We start from the raw sequence: 13,403 nt of genomic DNA, 5'->3' as shown, positions 1-13,403 counted from the left end.
TATGAAGTAAAACGATAAAATACAAACCATATTCTTAAAATTCATTTGATTATAGAGTTTGTGACAGCTTCAGGATATGTTAAAGGTACTTTTTATGATGTTTTGTACTAACCAACATAGAACTTAAATGTGGATCAGTTTCATGGATTGATCGCAGAAATTCATCATGCTAAGTAAACATTTTGCTGAATACTTTTTTCGGTATCAAACTGAGATTCTCCAGTTTCGCTTGAGAAACTTCGGTACGAATACCTTATTTTGACTAAGCTACTCAATTTTAAATGTAGGCAACAGAAAATTCTAATAAAGTCATTTCGATCTTCTTGAAACCAGGTATTGATTTTTGAAGCGACGATGCCCACGAAGTAGGTAGCCCTTGGGCATGAGTAAGGATCTTGTCGCTGCTAGCGGGTTGGCTCAATTATAAAATTAAATATTGATAATATTACCCAATTATCCGGCCAACACTTGCGATCGGATCTCTACATTGTGTCTAGGTGTAAATTCCTAGCTAGGAGTGATCAGTGTTAGAGATGGTCCCAGGGCTTAAGTAGGAGTTCATTGAAGCAAATAGTCTCCCCTCCCTTTTAAATTGAAAAAATGAACTCTGAAAACAAGCGCTTACTCACAATAAACAGATGCCTCTTCTAGGCCTGGTAGGGCTGCAGAAAACATAGATATATAAGTATATTATAAGCTGTGTATTATTTTGATATGTTAAAATTTCCATAGAGTCTCGGTCAATCAATAATGTAATGACATCGGACAAAATTCGTTAATCTGTTGAACTAACGGTTGACGGATTATGGTTGTATCTACCATTGTTGCGAATCGAGGATCTACTGGAGCATTGACGATCAAACAGAGCCTAACATTTCAAAAGGGCGCATGGGTTTTGTGAACAAGAGTGTGTCTCCTTCACTTAAATGACAGTTTACATAAGGTATTATAGAGATACACTCTTGTTTGCAAAGCTTGTGTGCCCTAATGAACTGGAATGCACGAAATAGTCGTCTTAATGACGAGTGTTCAACTTATGAACTGTTCATTTATGTTTATTGGTTTTTGGAAGCGGCAAGGCTGGTTTAAAAAGGTCCTTTACCTTATTTGGCGTTGTAATAAAACATTTGAGGATTTGAGATTAAATTTACATTCAGGCAGTTTAGTTTAGGTTGTTGATTAAAATTAGTTAGGTTTCCGTAGATGAATAATTGGATTTAAATTATTGGTTGATTTGGTCGAAGTGTCTGTTTCTATTTGTAATGTACGACAGGACTACTGACAGACGCGACAGGTCGGCAGTTAGTTTTCATCTTTTGCTCTCTAGTATTTTTTTATTTCCTTTAGATTTGGAATACATCATAGGTTTCTTTAGTATAGATCTCCGATAAGTTACATTTTTTTATTTAATTAACTAATAATTTAATTTATTCCGGGCCTTTTTACTTTGAATCACAATTTAAGATTTTCTTTATTCAGTTTTAAACTTAGATTAACGTAACTGCTCAAGTCATCCAAGTTCTTACTACTCACACCTACACTAATTTTCTGTCACCTTCCCCCTCCCGATCCCCTATATCTTCCGGTGTTGTTCATTTTGTATGCAATGCTAGTTCGGCCACTACCCTTTTTCCACAAGAAACCGGACTTGGACTGACTTGAGGCCGCGTCCCCCACCTTGCTCCGTAAAACGAAACGAAAACGAAGATACTGCTGTCCTTTTTCTTCTGTTCTTTTCGAACCAGTTCCAGATCAAGATCGAGAAATAAAACCAGAACAACCAAAGAAAGCAGCTTACACCAGAAGGAAGGAAGACGAACACTAAAAGGACAATGAGAAACTACACGTGCACGTGCTACTTGATCCTGGTTTTGGGAGTTTTAACAGTTTTACTTTAAACAGTTAGAACCTTCAAAACTAGTTTTGGGTTGCTCTTGCAGACGGGGTTTTTATGACACTGTGGGGAGCGGCGATAGAGAACGAAATATCAAATTAGAATATTTACAACAATACACACTCTCACATACACAATCTCATTATAACCTACCCAATCATGTCCTCTTTCCCTGCTCCCCATGGGGTGTAAGTGGCACTTCACAGGCTAACACATTCATTACCTTTCCTTGACACAACCGGACTTGGACTGACTTGATCCTAGCTGTCCCACCTCGCTCCGCAACAAAAAAAAATCTTTAATTTTCCAGTAAATTTATTTGATTTCCATTAAATTAGTAATATATCCTAGGTTCCTTTTGTATAAATCTCAATTTAGTTTTTAATTGAATCATAATTTCAGATTTCCTTTATTCAGTGTTAAACTTAGATTACCGTAACTGCTCATGTCATCCAAGTTCTTACTACTCACACCAACACTAATTTTCTTTCACCTTCCCCCTCCTGATCCTCTATATCTTCCGGTGGTGTTCATTTGGTATGCAATACTAGTTCGGCCACTACCCTATTTTCCACAAGAAACCGGACTTGGACTGACTTGAGGCCGCGTCCCCCACCTTGCTCCGTAAAACGAAAACGAAACGACGATGCCCACGAAGTAGGTAGCAAAGCAAGAGAAATAAACGGGCGCATATGTAGATTGCAGCAAATTTTGATAAAACGTAAATGTTCAAAATGGTATATCTCCGAAAACGCAAAAAATCGCAGGCTGGAAATTTCAGCAATGTTAGATTATAATCCAATCTTTCAAGTGATCTTAGTTTCATGTTTAGCATCGGTTAGCAAAAAAAGTACTCGATTAACAAACACAAAAATATGTTTTGTCAAAAAATGCTCCAGTTATTCGATGAAAACTTCAGTTTTTGGTTTGGAAACAACATTTTATCTATTAATAGTTTCAAAGCTTATCTCATTACCTTTCCAACGATGTATAGTTGTCCTAATAAAACATTTAAAATGGCTGAGCTATGTTAAAATTAAACAATCAGCCTTTTTTACGAAAAACGCTAGTTTTTTACTCCATTTTTTGAGTTTCAGCTTGCGTATCTCCGTAATGAACAAACTTAGAGCTTTGAAAATTTGGATTTTTCTTAGTAAGAATGTTTACTTTCGAGAAAAAAATACCAAAAAATATTTGGAGAAGGTCACTTTTTTGAAACTTGGTCACCCAATGTACCATAGTGCGGACATAGTCAGTGACGCTCCTTCCAGGATGTTCCTCGCCTGAGCGTCAACTGAAGAGGTATCATCACGACGTCGTCGTGCTATCTTGTCGCACACGCCATTTTGACGTTCCGAGAAAAACGCGTTATAATGTTTGACCTTGAATATTCAAAAACGAGAGCACGCAATGTAAACAATAACAAACACGTTTTGTTTAGCTCACCGTTCTGTGCATTGTCCCAAAGTTTGGTTGAAGTTGGTTGCTGGAGTCCCGAGTTATAATTACAAATGTTTACGGTAGTCTAGCTTGTACGTGCGACAAAAGCATCCTGACTTTCCTGGCCTGAAATCCCTTTGGCCTTTTGTCGCACTTACATCAATTTTCATGGAGTGACAAGATAACACGACAAGATTGAAACTACTTTCATATGTAAAGTGACAAAAATGCACGGAGTTTTTTCGGTTTTTGTTGAATATCTCAGGATTGAAATCGAATTTTGGGGATCTGTGAAGGTCAAAAGGTGAGGCATTGTGAGCTGCACAAAATGGCGTTCTTAACTCAATTTGGCCCAAAATGCACGTACGACAAGTTAGCACGATGGCGACGATCAGCATCATTCGCCCTTGGCCTGCGAGAAAGGCAAAACAGGAATTTCGGATGAAATTGTCATTCTAGTCAGATGGTTACGTGTCTTTGAGAAAATTGTATTTTATGTTCTTAACATTTCTCACAAGAAGTTCCTGTTACACATGTGCCGTGGAAAATAAAAGAAAGCAAATAGAAAAGCAAACCGACATCCGGGCCGGTTCACGCTTCAATTGTCTTTCTTACACAGTCGCAGCAAAGACAATGGATCTTGATGTTTGTTTATGTGTATTCGCTCTTGTTGTTGTTGTGTTTATGCGGCAGCCTTGCGGGGCTTGGCGACCTGTCCCTCGCGGAAACCGTTGCGGAACTTGCGACGCACAATCTTCAGGTAGCGCATGCGGCCAGTTCCGGTGGTCTTCCTCCTCTTGGCCTTGATCGACCAGTTGTCTGGAAGGAATTAAGAAAGAGGGAATCAGATTAAAATCATATTTAATTAATATCTGTTAAATTATGCCCTAGCAATAACTTTGTCTATCGTAGGTTTGATGTTTTGATAGTGCATGTGGTGACAGGAAAAAAATGCCAATTCAATAATGAATTAACTATAAATTTAGCTGAACGAAGTTTAAACTTTAAACAATTCGCAATTTTCTAGGTTCCCGACGAACACGCAATGCTCTTACATCTACATCTCACCCTTGCTCTGAGTCAGTACGAGCAACACGCTAGAACACGCTTTGAGTGTTCGTGCCAGGCATGCACACCTTCTTTTCCTGTTACGCATTTTAACTCGGCCGGGGGTGGTACGTTGCGTAGGGTTTGATGTAAGTATAAGCACCTAACCATTTAAAGTGTGCCTATTAACTTTCACTAAAGCAAAAACTGTTTTATTTTTAGTTTGAATTCAAAAACTAGGTGTTATTTTACTGTGTATTGTTTTCTCCTGAAATCTTTACTAGTGTTGAGTCGTGTTTATATGTTGATATTTCTTTTGTCGCGGTGTTTTGTGACAATTTTTGGTCTTAAGCATGTTAATAAAAGTTTACCAAAAGTACAATAGTAATATTTGTGTTAATCCTTTAACCATTCCATAAATTGAGTAAGGGCTCAAACCTCACTTGTTTGGAAAAAGGGTATAGATTGAAAACAATAGACATTAAAAGAAAATATATTTTATAAAAATCATGAATCAATAGTAAGAGAATGATGAGCGTATTTTAAAGAATAAAAATGAGAAGCTGGATGTATTATTAGATGTAAAATTAGACAATAGTTAATAATTAGAGATCTAAAACAAGCTTAGATTATAATAATGATAATTTATAGGACAGATAAACAATTATTCAAATAAATAAATTCGCAATAAAATCAAAAAAGATTAGGCAAATGATAAATAGACTTGATATTACTAGTACAGAACTGTAGAACTTCCAAAAACAATATGCAAACGGAATCGACGTAACACCTTATAATGTGGCCCTCTTAAACCTTGAGGTTTCGTCAACGGATCCACAGGCGTGTATCGTTCTTTTTGCGACAATCAGGGTTGTTACGGAAAAGTCGAAAAAAATCCGCGCCGACCCCAAAACCCAATCCGCGCGAAATCCGCGCCATATAAAAAATTCGCGACAAACATAGAAGAGGGTAACATAATGAATGAAATTTCAAACGAAAAAAGAATAATACAGAAAGCATTTCGATCAGTACCGTTGATCAGATGTGGATTCATATCCCACCTGCACCAAGTGGAAACTTTTTTGCCATTTCTGAAACAAAATTAGCATTTTTTTTTGTAGCACTTAAAAACAAATTCAGGAAAAAAACCTAAATTTAAAAATTTAAAACCATAAAACAGATTACCAAATTATAAAATCTAGCGATTTTGTACTTGATAATTCTCGCCAAAATTTTACTCTGGAAAATCGAAACACGAAATTTCTATTATTTTCTTCTCTAAATTTCTCTAAACTAAAATATGACTCCGAAAATAATCCGAACTACGAAAAGGGCAAAAACATAAAATTTAAAAATTAAATAATTAAATAATTTAATAATTTAATAATTTAATCATTTAATAATTTCATAATTTCATAACTTAACCACTTTCTTAAAAAAATCAAAATAAAAAAAAAACAATAGTAAAATTTTCGCAATTTTCAATTTAATAATTCGTACTTTTGAGGTTCTTTTTTTTCAAATTATGAATTCTATTTTATTTATTATTTGAATATGTAAATTTATTCTGAAATTTCAAATTGTTGAATTCCAGATTTCTATTTTTTTTTTTTTTTTTAATGTTGACATTACATTTCTCTTTTAGACGGAGATTTTATCAGATTGCTAAGTGAATTTCGTCATGTTGTGATAATTGGGAGTAGAATAAATTCTGCCTGAATCAGATTGGCAACAGAATTTTCCATTTTTTCAATAAACCAAAAATTTAAAAATTTCAATTTTTATATGGAAACTATAAAATGGAACTTAGAAAATCTAAAAAGTTTCATAGCTTAAATTTTTTTAAATTCTGTAATTTTTCAAATTTTGTTATTTTGATAATAATAAAAAAAAATTAATATGAATTGTTAAGCAGATATTTTAAAATTAATGAGTTGTAATGTTATGTTAAATTTATATAACAAATCTCGATACACTTAAAAAAAATCGCTCCTTGAAGATTATTTCGATGTTTCGTATTATGAAAAAAATCAATAATTTTTAGAAGAAAATTTTCTTCATTAACGACTTTTTAGAAATTGATGTTTTTGCACTCAACGGAAAAGATTGAATTTATTTAATTCCTAATAATATTTTCTTTTGTAAATTGAAATAAATTCTATCGTTCGCAATAATTTTGTTTATCAAAATTGCTATCCGCGCGAAATCCGCGCCTGACCAAAATTAGTCAGCAAATCCGCGCCAGTGGATGCAAAGGTTAACATCTGCAAATATTTTTTTTTTATTTCTTATGAAATATCGTGTCGAATTCCAATTTACTGGCAGAACACGTCTTGCAGGGGCAACGAACAGAAAAAGAATGAATTATTCAACAAATTACATCAAGTCAACATCAATTGGGTCCTAAAATGAAGCTTAGATTGCTGATATTATTGTTTACAGCGATAAAGCTTACTTTTCTAAGTACAATGACCCTTTGTTTGACCACAAAGAGTTGAAAATCGATTTTTAAATCAATTTTGAAAAATTAACCGCGCGGTCCTTCTTGACAGAAAAGCTCCTACTTGACAGCTCGTTCCAAGGGGACCATAGTTGATCCATCGAAAAAATGTTGTCTTGTCAAAAAAAATTTTTGCGTTAAAATGAAAAAAAGTGATTAGAAATGGTTTTTAATCGTGTTTTTTACCGTTGTACATAAAAATTGACATAGGGCTTTAGTACCCAATTCAAGACATACTTATGCGTATCCTCAACAAAATTCTAATTGAAAAGTATGCTTTGCAAATGTTTTGGAGTTACCTTTACATTTATTTTTTTTTTATACAAAATATTGTGCAGTTTGCCCGGGTTTCTCCACCCAAGTTACATTTTAGGCTTTATCAAAGCTGTCACAACCGCTATAAAACCTATCAGCCAAAACCGATATTAAAACCAGTTAGTCGTAACAACCTCCCCAAAACCCAGATAAACCTCTGTTAAAACCCAAACGGACCTCAGCAAACGGCTGTCACGGCCTATTTATAAAAACCTACATAGGAATGTATGGCTTTACAAATGAATTCTAAGGGCACAGCGTTCTGCGTTCACCACTGCGTCGAACGGACAATCTTGTTCTTAGCTTTACTTAGTTAAGACACTATACATCTGAGATCTATCCATCTATGATAAATTTAATAAACCATTTGAAAGCACTGCAGTGTTTGTGTGCGTGCACTGAGCGAAAAGTTCCGACAGCTATCTTCCAGAGCTTTCAAATTATGTAAATAATGACCTTTTTTTGTATCAACCAAAACAGTTTTTCGTTTATAACTTTTAATATACTGCACCAAACCGGATGAAATTAAAAAAAAACACCTGAAGACGAACCTGAAGACGAATCCAAAAACAGATTCGGACAAAATCGGTCGAGCCAGTTCCGAGAAAGGTGAGTGAGAAAAAAAAATTCTACGTCCATCCACACGCACAGACATTTGCTCAGAATTTTATTCTGAGCCGATATGTATACGTAAAGGTATATCTTGGAGGACGAGAATTTAACAAGTTCAATTTTTGAGTGATTTTATAGCCTTGCATCAGTGAGGTGAGGCAAAAACTCGTAAAATTGAAAGATTTTCTAAAAAGGAGTCAAACAATCGGTCAGTAGAACAACTGCTTAACCTATTTGCCAAATTTCGAGAAAACAAGTCCAGCAAAATAAAGTAAATGGGTCATACCACACCATAATGGGTGTGTTACCTTCATAAGCCACCAAAATAAACAAACTCTAAAATTTTGATTGTTTTCTTGCTCTTTAACGAAACGCCACCAAAAGTGCATTTCATTTTGATCGGCAAGAGAGAAAAGCATTTCTCTACGTTTGTTCCGGATACGAAGAAAACTGAAAATTTCTTCTATGAATTAATCGGAAGAAACGACAAAATGGACTCGTAAGCGGTTAGAAAGTGTAGTCTACTATACTTACAGGTACGGATCTTAGCGGACGGATATCCACATTGGGAGCAAGTGTGCTTCTGGATGTGGTAAGAAGACCGGCCGCACCGACGGCACAGCGTATGGGTCTTATTACGACGTTTACCAAAGCTGGAGGTACCCTTGGTCTGAAAGAAGGAGAGAGAGGAAGATAGATGAACAATCCATCGAGACTCCGATGCCCTTTGATAGTGGTCCAGCTAAAGCCCTAGCGAATTACAAACATAACCTAGGTTTGTTTACATCCCACAAGTCGGCGTTCCGGACACCTTGACGAAAAGTCCTGCGTTTGAGCGTGCTTTTCCCTAGCGTTCGACCACTGTAGAATCACAAAACTAGCCGTCGGCTGGGCCCACCCACCGTCGTCGCCGCACATGTAATCCGGAACGCCACAACTCAAAACACGAAGATGGCAAACAAAACCCAAATTGCTGTAATTCGCTCATTTCACACAATATCCACTAGAAACTTAGCCTCCAGTGTCGATTGTACCACATACAAAAGATTGAACTCATTTATATTACTAAAATCGACAGATATTAACCATTTTGAAACCTCAAATGCCAAGCGGTAACAAATTTAAGTGCGAACACTTTTCTACAACAAAACGGAAAGAGCTTTTGTCAAACAGCCGGAAATCAAGAAAGCAATTTTTTTCAAGCTAGTCGGAGATCACGCGGGGGCATTCGCTTATTACGTAACGCAGCGACTAATTTTCTTTCGTCGAGTTTTTTCGTCGATAATCCATCAGGGGGATGCTAAAGGCCGCCATCTTGGGTGATTGAGATTGATAACGCGCGCAAACTACGCACAGTGAAAACAAAATATTTCTGAGTTTTTTTTTGAAAGGTCAATAAACCAAATTTTCAATTTTTGCTTTTTGGGTGTTTTTAGAACCGCCTTGAGTCAGGGGTATTCAAAAACACCCAAAAAGCAAAAAATGAAAATTTGGTTTATTGGACCTTTATAAAAAAAAAACTCCAGATTTCCTTTATTAATAATTCAATTTTTGTTATAAAAATTACTGTAGTAAAAGTCAAATTACACCGTAGTTAAGTTAAACGTTTCATGTGATAAAAGTACAACTTTAAATGAGGTCATTGGCCCTATGTGTGCTTGAAAATCCCTACTTTAGTAGTTTATTTGGCAAATAAATTGATAAAAATCACCTCACAGACATACACTTACTTTTAAACGTACATTGCGGTAAAATTTTACATAAAAACAATAATTATTCTATTTCCATTTTATGCCTGCAGTATTTGTACTTTTTTGTTACAGTGCGCAATTGCTTTGTTTTGGTTCCGTAACGAACAGCTGTTCTTTTGTGTTGGAGCCGAAGTTGACATTTCCCTTTTGTTCTGGTGCCGAAGTTGACAGCTTGTGTTGGCTACGGGCGAGATGCCTGTAGTGAGATATAGATGTCGCCCCCCTGCGATAATCAATGGTCGGTACTGCAGACTGTAAAATAACAGATTGGCTAATTTTGATCCAGGGGAATGACAGATGGGGATTTCAGCCTACCGCACATCATTTCCAAGATCGCGTCGTGTGTTTATAAACAATGGGGGTTTGTATATAGAGCATTCTACGTGCGCATGTATTGCGTGTACGTACACGAAAATAAAGTGAGGTTAAATTTTCTCAGCCAGCAAAACCAAATGGTGCGCTAGTGTGCGTACGCGAAACGTCATTAAGCTCTATAAACAGCAAACAAGTTAAGAGGGGAAAAAGGAGCAAAATTATTTCGATTCGTTTGAATAATTCATACCAAAGAATTCAGCGACAACCCAAGTAACCATCACGATGGTACCCGGGTGCCTTGGAGTTTATTTTTTTGCCAATGATGGCACACATCCAGGAAATGCATGTCCACTGTACCATCTGATTCTATCAAATACGGGTTTCTGGCCCTAACGTCGTCACGTCTCCCAGAATGATGGGAAATTTCCATCGCTGGATCTGTTGTAAGTCGACCTTCTACATATCTAGATCCTTGCCAGAGAGAAAAATAAGTTACCAAGAACATGTTTTCTGAAAAAAAACATAGGATTTTAGTAAAAGTAGAAGAATTTACATATAAATTTGATACTCACGATATATCTTTAAGCCAGCAAACTCAAACAAATGATGGTGAGAAAATGTTGACATTTCTGTAAGAAGACATGCTGTCTCACTCCTAGTCTCACTCCCTCTTCCTACGTGAGAAAGGCCTAGTTGCCAGTTTTTAGAAAACCGATGAGCATAGTTGCCAGCACCAGCACTTAAGCAGCACTTATTCAGCAATACTGAGTGCTACAATCTTTGTGCTGACCTGCATTAAGACGTGCCGGTGCACGACTAACATGGATTAGTGCTGTTTAAGTTTTTGTGTTAGTGCTGTAAGGTTACTTGGGATGTCGTCTGTCGTCTACTCTAGAGACCATAAATAGGAGACTGGTCTAAGCTGGCTAAATCGATCTGGCAACGTATGTTTTGTGCTTGCCAACACTGAAAAGTTTTGCTGGGCGTAAAGGCAAATGCTCGTTTGGATGCATCATGGTTTGGATACGTCAAACTTGCGTCTGTTTGGGTACGTCAAATTCACATCGACCATTTGGAGCCTAACATTTCAAAAGGACACAAAACTTTTGTAAACAATAGTGTATCCCTTTCACTCTAATGACAGTTTGCATAAGGTATGAGAGGGATACACACTTGTTTACAAAAGTTTTGTGCCCTAATGAAATGGAAAGCACGATTTAGGGTTCCTAAGTCTACTCCCTGAGTGTAACCAGCGTAACACAGCCTTCCCCCCACCCCTTATTGCGTTACGTAATAAAAGAAAGCTCCCAAAGTGCGTCCTTATTTTTCGAAAATGCTTTCGAAATGTCATTCGCACGACGAAAAATAAATTTACGCAAAAAGAAAACAGCGCGTCAGATTTTACGCCGACTCGGTTTTGAGGTTAGAAATTTGACAGCTTGGCTGCACTGTTTACATTGTTTGCACGTGTCAGTAACTGTGGTAAAAATGTGTGTGCGTGTGCACTCGTGACGTCACGCTGTAAAACCTAATTAACCTCAAATTTGTACATATCAAAACCTTTGACTAGTGTCTAAATCCCCATGTATTGTGCAAATTCGGGATTTTGTAATAAATTTATTGAATTCATTTTTTACAATAAAACGCTGGATAAAACGTCTGGTTTAATTTTACTTCATAACATTCTTTATTTATTTAAATAAAATTTTAAATAACTGATCAGTCAAAAACTTAGTACACTGAAACTAAAATCATGATTGATTCTAAATGTCAACTGCACATAACTGTATCTCAAATCAGCGTAATAATAACTATGATCTTTCATATTGAACCTCATATGCTCCCCATATAAATTTGAATAAACATCTTCATAGATTTTATATGCTTACTGCACATAACCGAGCTTGCATACTGTTAGATAAAAAATATTGTTTACGCAAATAACCCTTGTGAGCATCGCATATAAGTTTTATATGCGCAATACTATAGATTTTTGCAGAATGCTTTTACTCATAAAAAGTATATGCAATGCTCACAACATTTATGAGTGCATGCTCGATGTGCGCGTATGCGAGTGTATGCGATGTGCATAAACGTGCATAATTGAACAAGATGGCCACGGTGGAATAAAACGAGTTCGGTCTCGGGTTTTCTTTTGAAAAGTTTTCTTTAAAAAGTAGTTTTTTTGTGCATAATCGGTTGGTCTGATTAATTAAATCTTCTAGCAAAGGTAAGCAAACGTTAATCTCGGGTTTTCCTTGTTTCGGCAAGATTTCACATTTTACTTTTCTTCCAGCTTCGACGATAATGTCCGGCGTCCGGTAACCTCGCTCGCGGTCCCGCGAACTCTGGGAACTGGGAAAACCTGCAGTAGGCACCGGAATCCTCCGCCGTCGAAGAGGAGAGCGTCGGCTTGGTGGGTCCGGAAGTTGAGCCAGTAGCAACAGCCTCGAGGTTCATTTTGTCCCAGAATTTGTCTATTGTGAAACTGCGCTCAAACGGTGTTGAGGCCGACCAGACCAGATTCAGAGCCTGTTTGGCCACATCGGTAAGATTCACGAGATCCGGCTGTATCTGACGATCTGGAGCGTGTCCTGTTCGGTGGTGTCCCGGGGTTTCACGTCAATTAATTTGAAAGCAGCAGATGGAGATGGCCGCCAATTGACGCTCGTTCTGGGACTGCAGAACAGCGCCGGTCCGTGCAGATTGCTTCTGGAGGTGGTGAACCGCATCGGATTGGTTCCCAACCAGGTTTGTAGAGAAGATATGTATAGTGTGGTGAGGAGATGCTAAACGTTTTTTCATTTCACAGATCGTGAGAACCATCGATCGAAAACTGCACAAGAACAATCTTCCAGTGCTGCTGTCGACCTTGACACAAAAAACATCGAGCTGGACGTCAAGTCGGACATGTGCTTCGAGAATTTGATGGACCACATCAAGCAGCCGGTAAGGTCAAGGACGTTCGGTGAAACAAAGAGCAGCCGCTCAAGAAGTCTCTCCTGCCGGAAACGGTCCCTCTCAAAGCGATCTCCTCGAAGAAACCGATGGAGCCGCTCCCGTTTCAGGAACCACCGCAAGTGCTCCAAGTCCGCAATCGTAGCTTAATAAAAGTTAAAAAAAAATGAATCAAAAACTTTTTTTATGATTTAGAAAGAAAATATTAGTATTAGAAGTAATACATAATAATAAAATGCATGACTATCAAAAATCAATTGAAAATTCATTATAAATTGTGGGTGCTGCACTTACATGTTATATGTGGCTGCAAATAGCCGCATAATTCAATCTGTGAGCATTGCATATAACATTCATATGCCGTGAGCATATTTTTTATGTGCGTTGGCATATTTCTGTTCCTTATCCATTTATATGCAGTGCTTACACAGTTCATGTGCAGCGCATATACCGGTCAAATGTAAAGGCATTCTGCAAAAATCTATATGCGAAACTAATAGCATACATCATGATATTTATTTCAGTGTAGGTTGGGCATTGCTGTGTTCGAGTCCATAACTTTTTTCGAAAA

General features: G+C 37.0%; 1 protein-coding gene across 1 annotated transcript; it reads right to left on the bottom strand.

Annotated features, from left to right (window-relative positions):
* Window positions 1–3,801: 3,801 nt before the first annotated feature.
* On the bottom strand, window positions 3,802–9,018 carry LOC6041884 (probable 60S ribosomal protein L37-A). The gene is made up of 3 exons (XM_001851028.2): window positions 8,895–9,018; window positions 8,343–8,478; window positions 3,802–4,153 (listed from the first exon to the last, which is right to left on the bottom strand). The coding sequence occupies exons 1-3, from the start codon at window positions 8,895–8,897 to the stop codon at window positions 4,017–4,019; spliced, it is 276 nt and encodes a 91-aa protein (XP_001851080.1). The 5' UTR covers window positions 8,898–9,018; the 3' UTR covers window positions 3,802–4,016.
* Window positions 9,019–13,403: the final 4,385 nt, after the last annotated feature.

Source organism: Culex quinquefasciatus, chromosome 1, assembly GCF_015732765.1.
Source record: "Culex quinquefasciatus strain JHB chromosome 1, VPISU_Cqui_1.0_pri_paternal, whole genome shotgun sequence".
Taxonomy (NCBI): domain Eukaryota; kingdom Metazoa; phylum Arthropoda; class Insecta; order Diptera; family Culicidae; genus Culex; species Culex quinquefasciatus.
This window is presented reverse-complemented; position numbering and strand designations above follow the sequence as displayed.

Bases quoted from the DNA above. Each gene is read 5' to 3' on its own strand.
- LOC6041884 (XM_001851028.2), bottom strand. The intron at 4,154-8,342 runs GTAAGTATAGTA...AATTCCTTCCAG, and splicing joins GTCCGCTAAGATCCGTACCT to ACAACTGGTCGATCAAGGCC.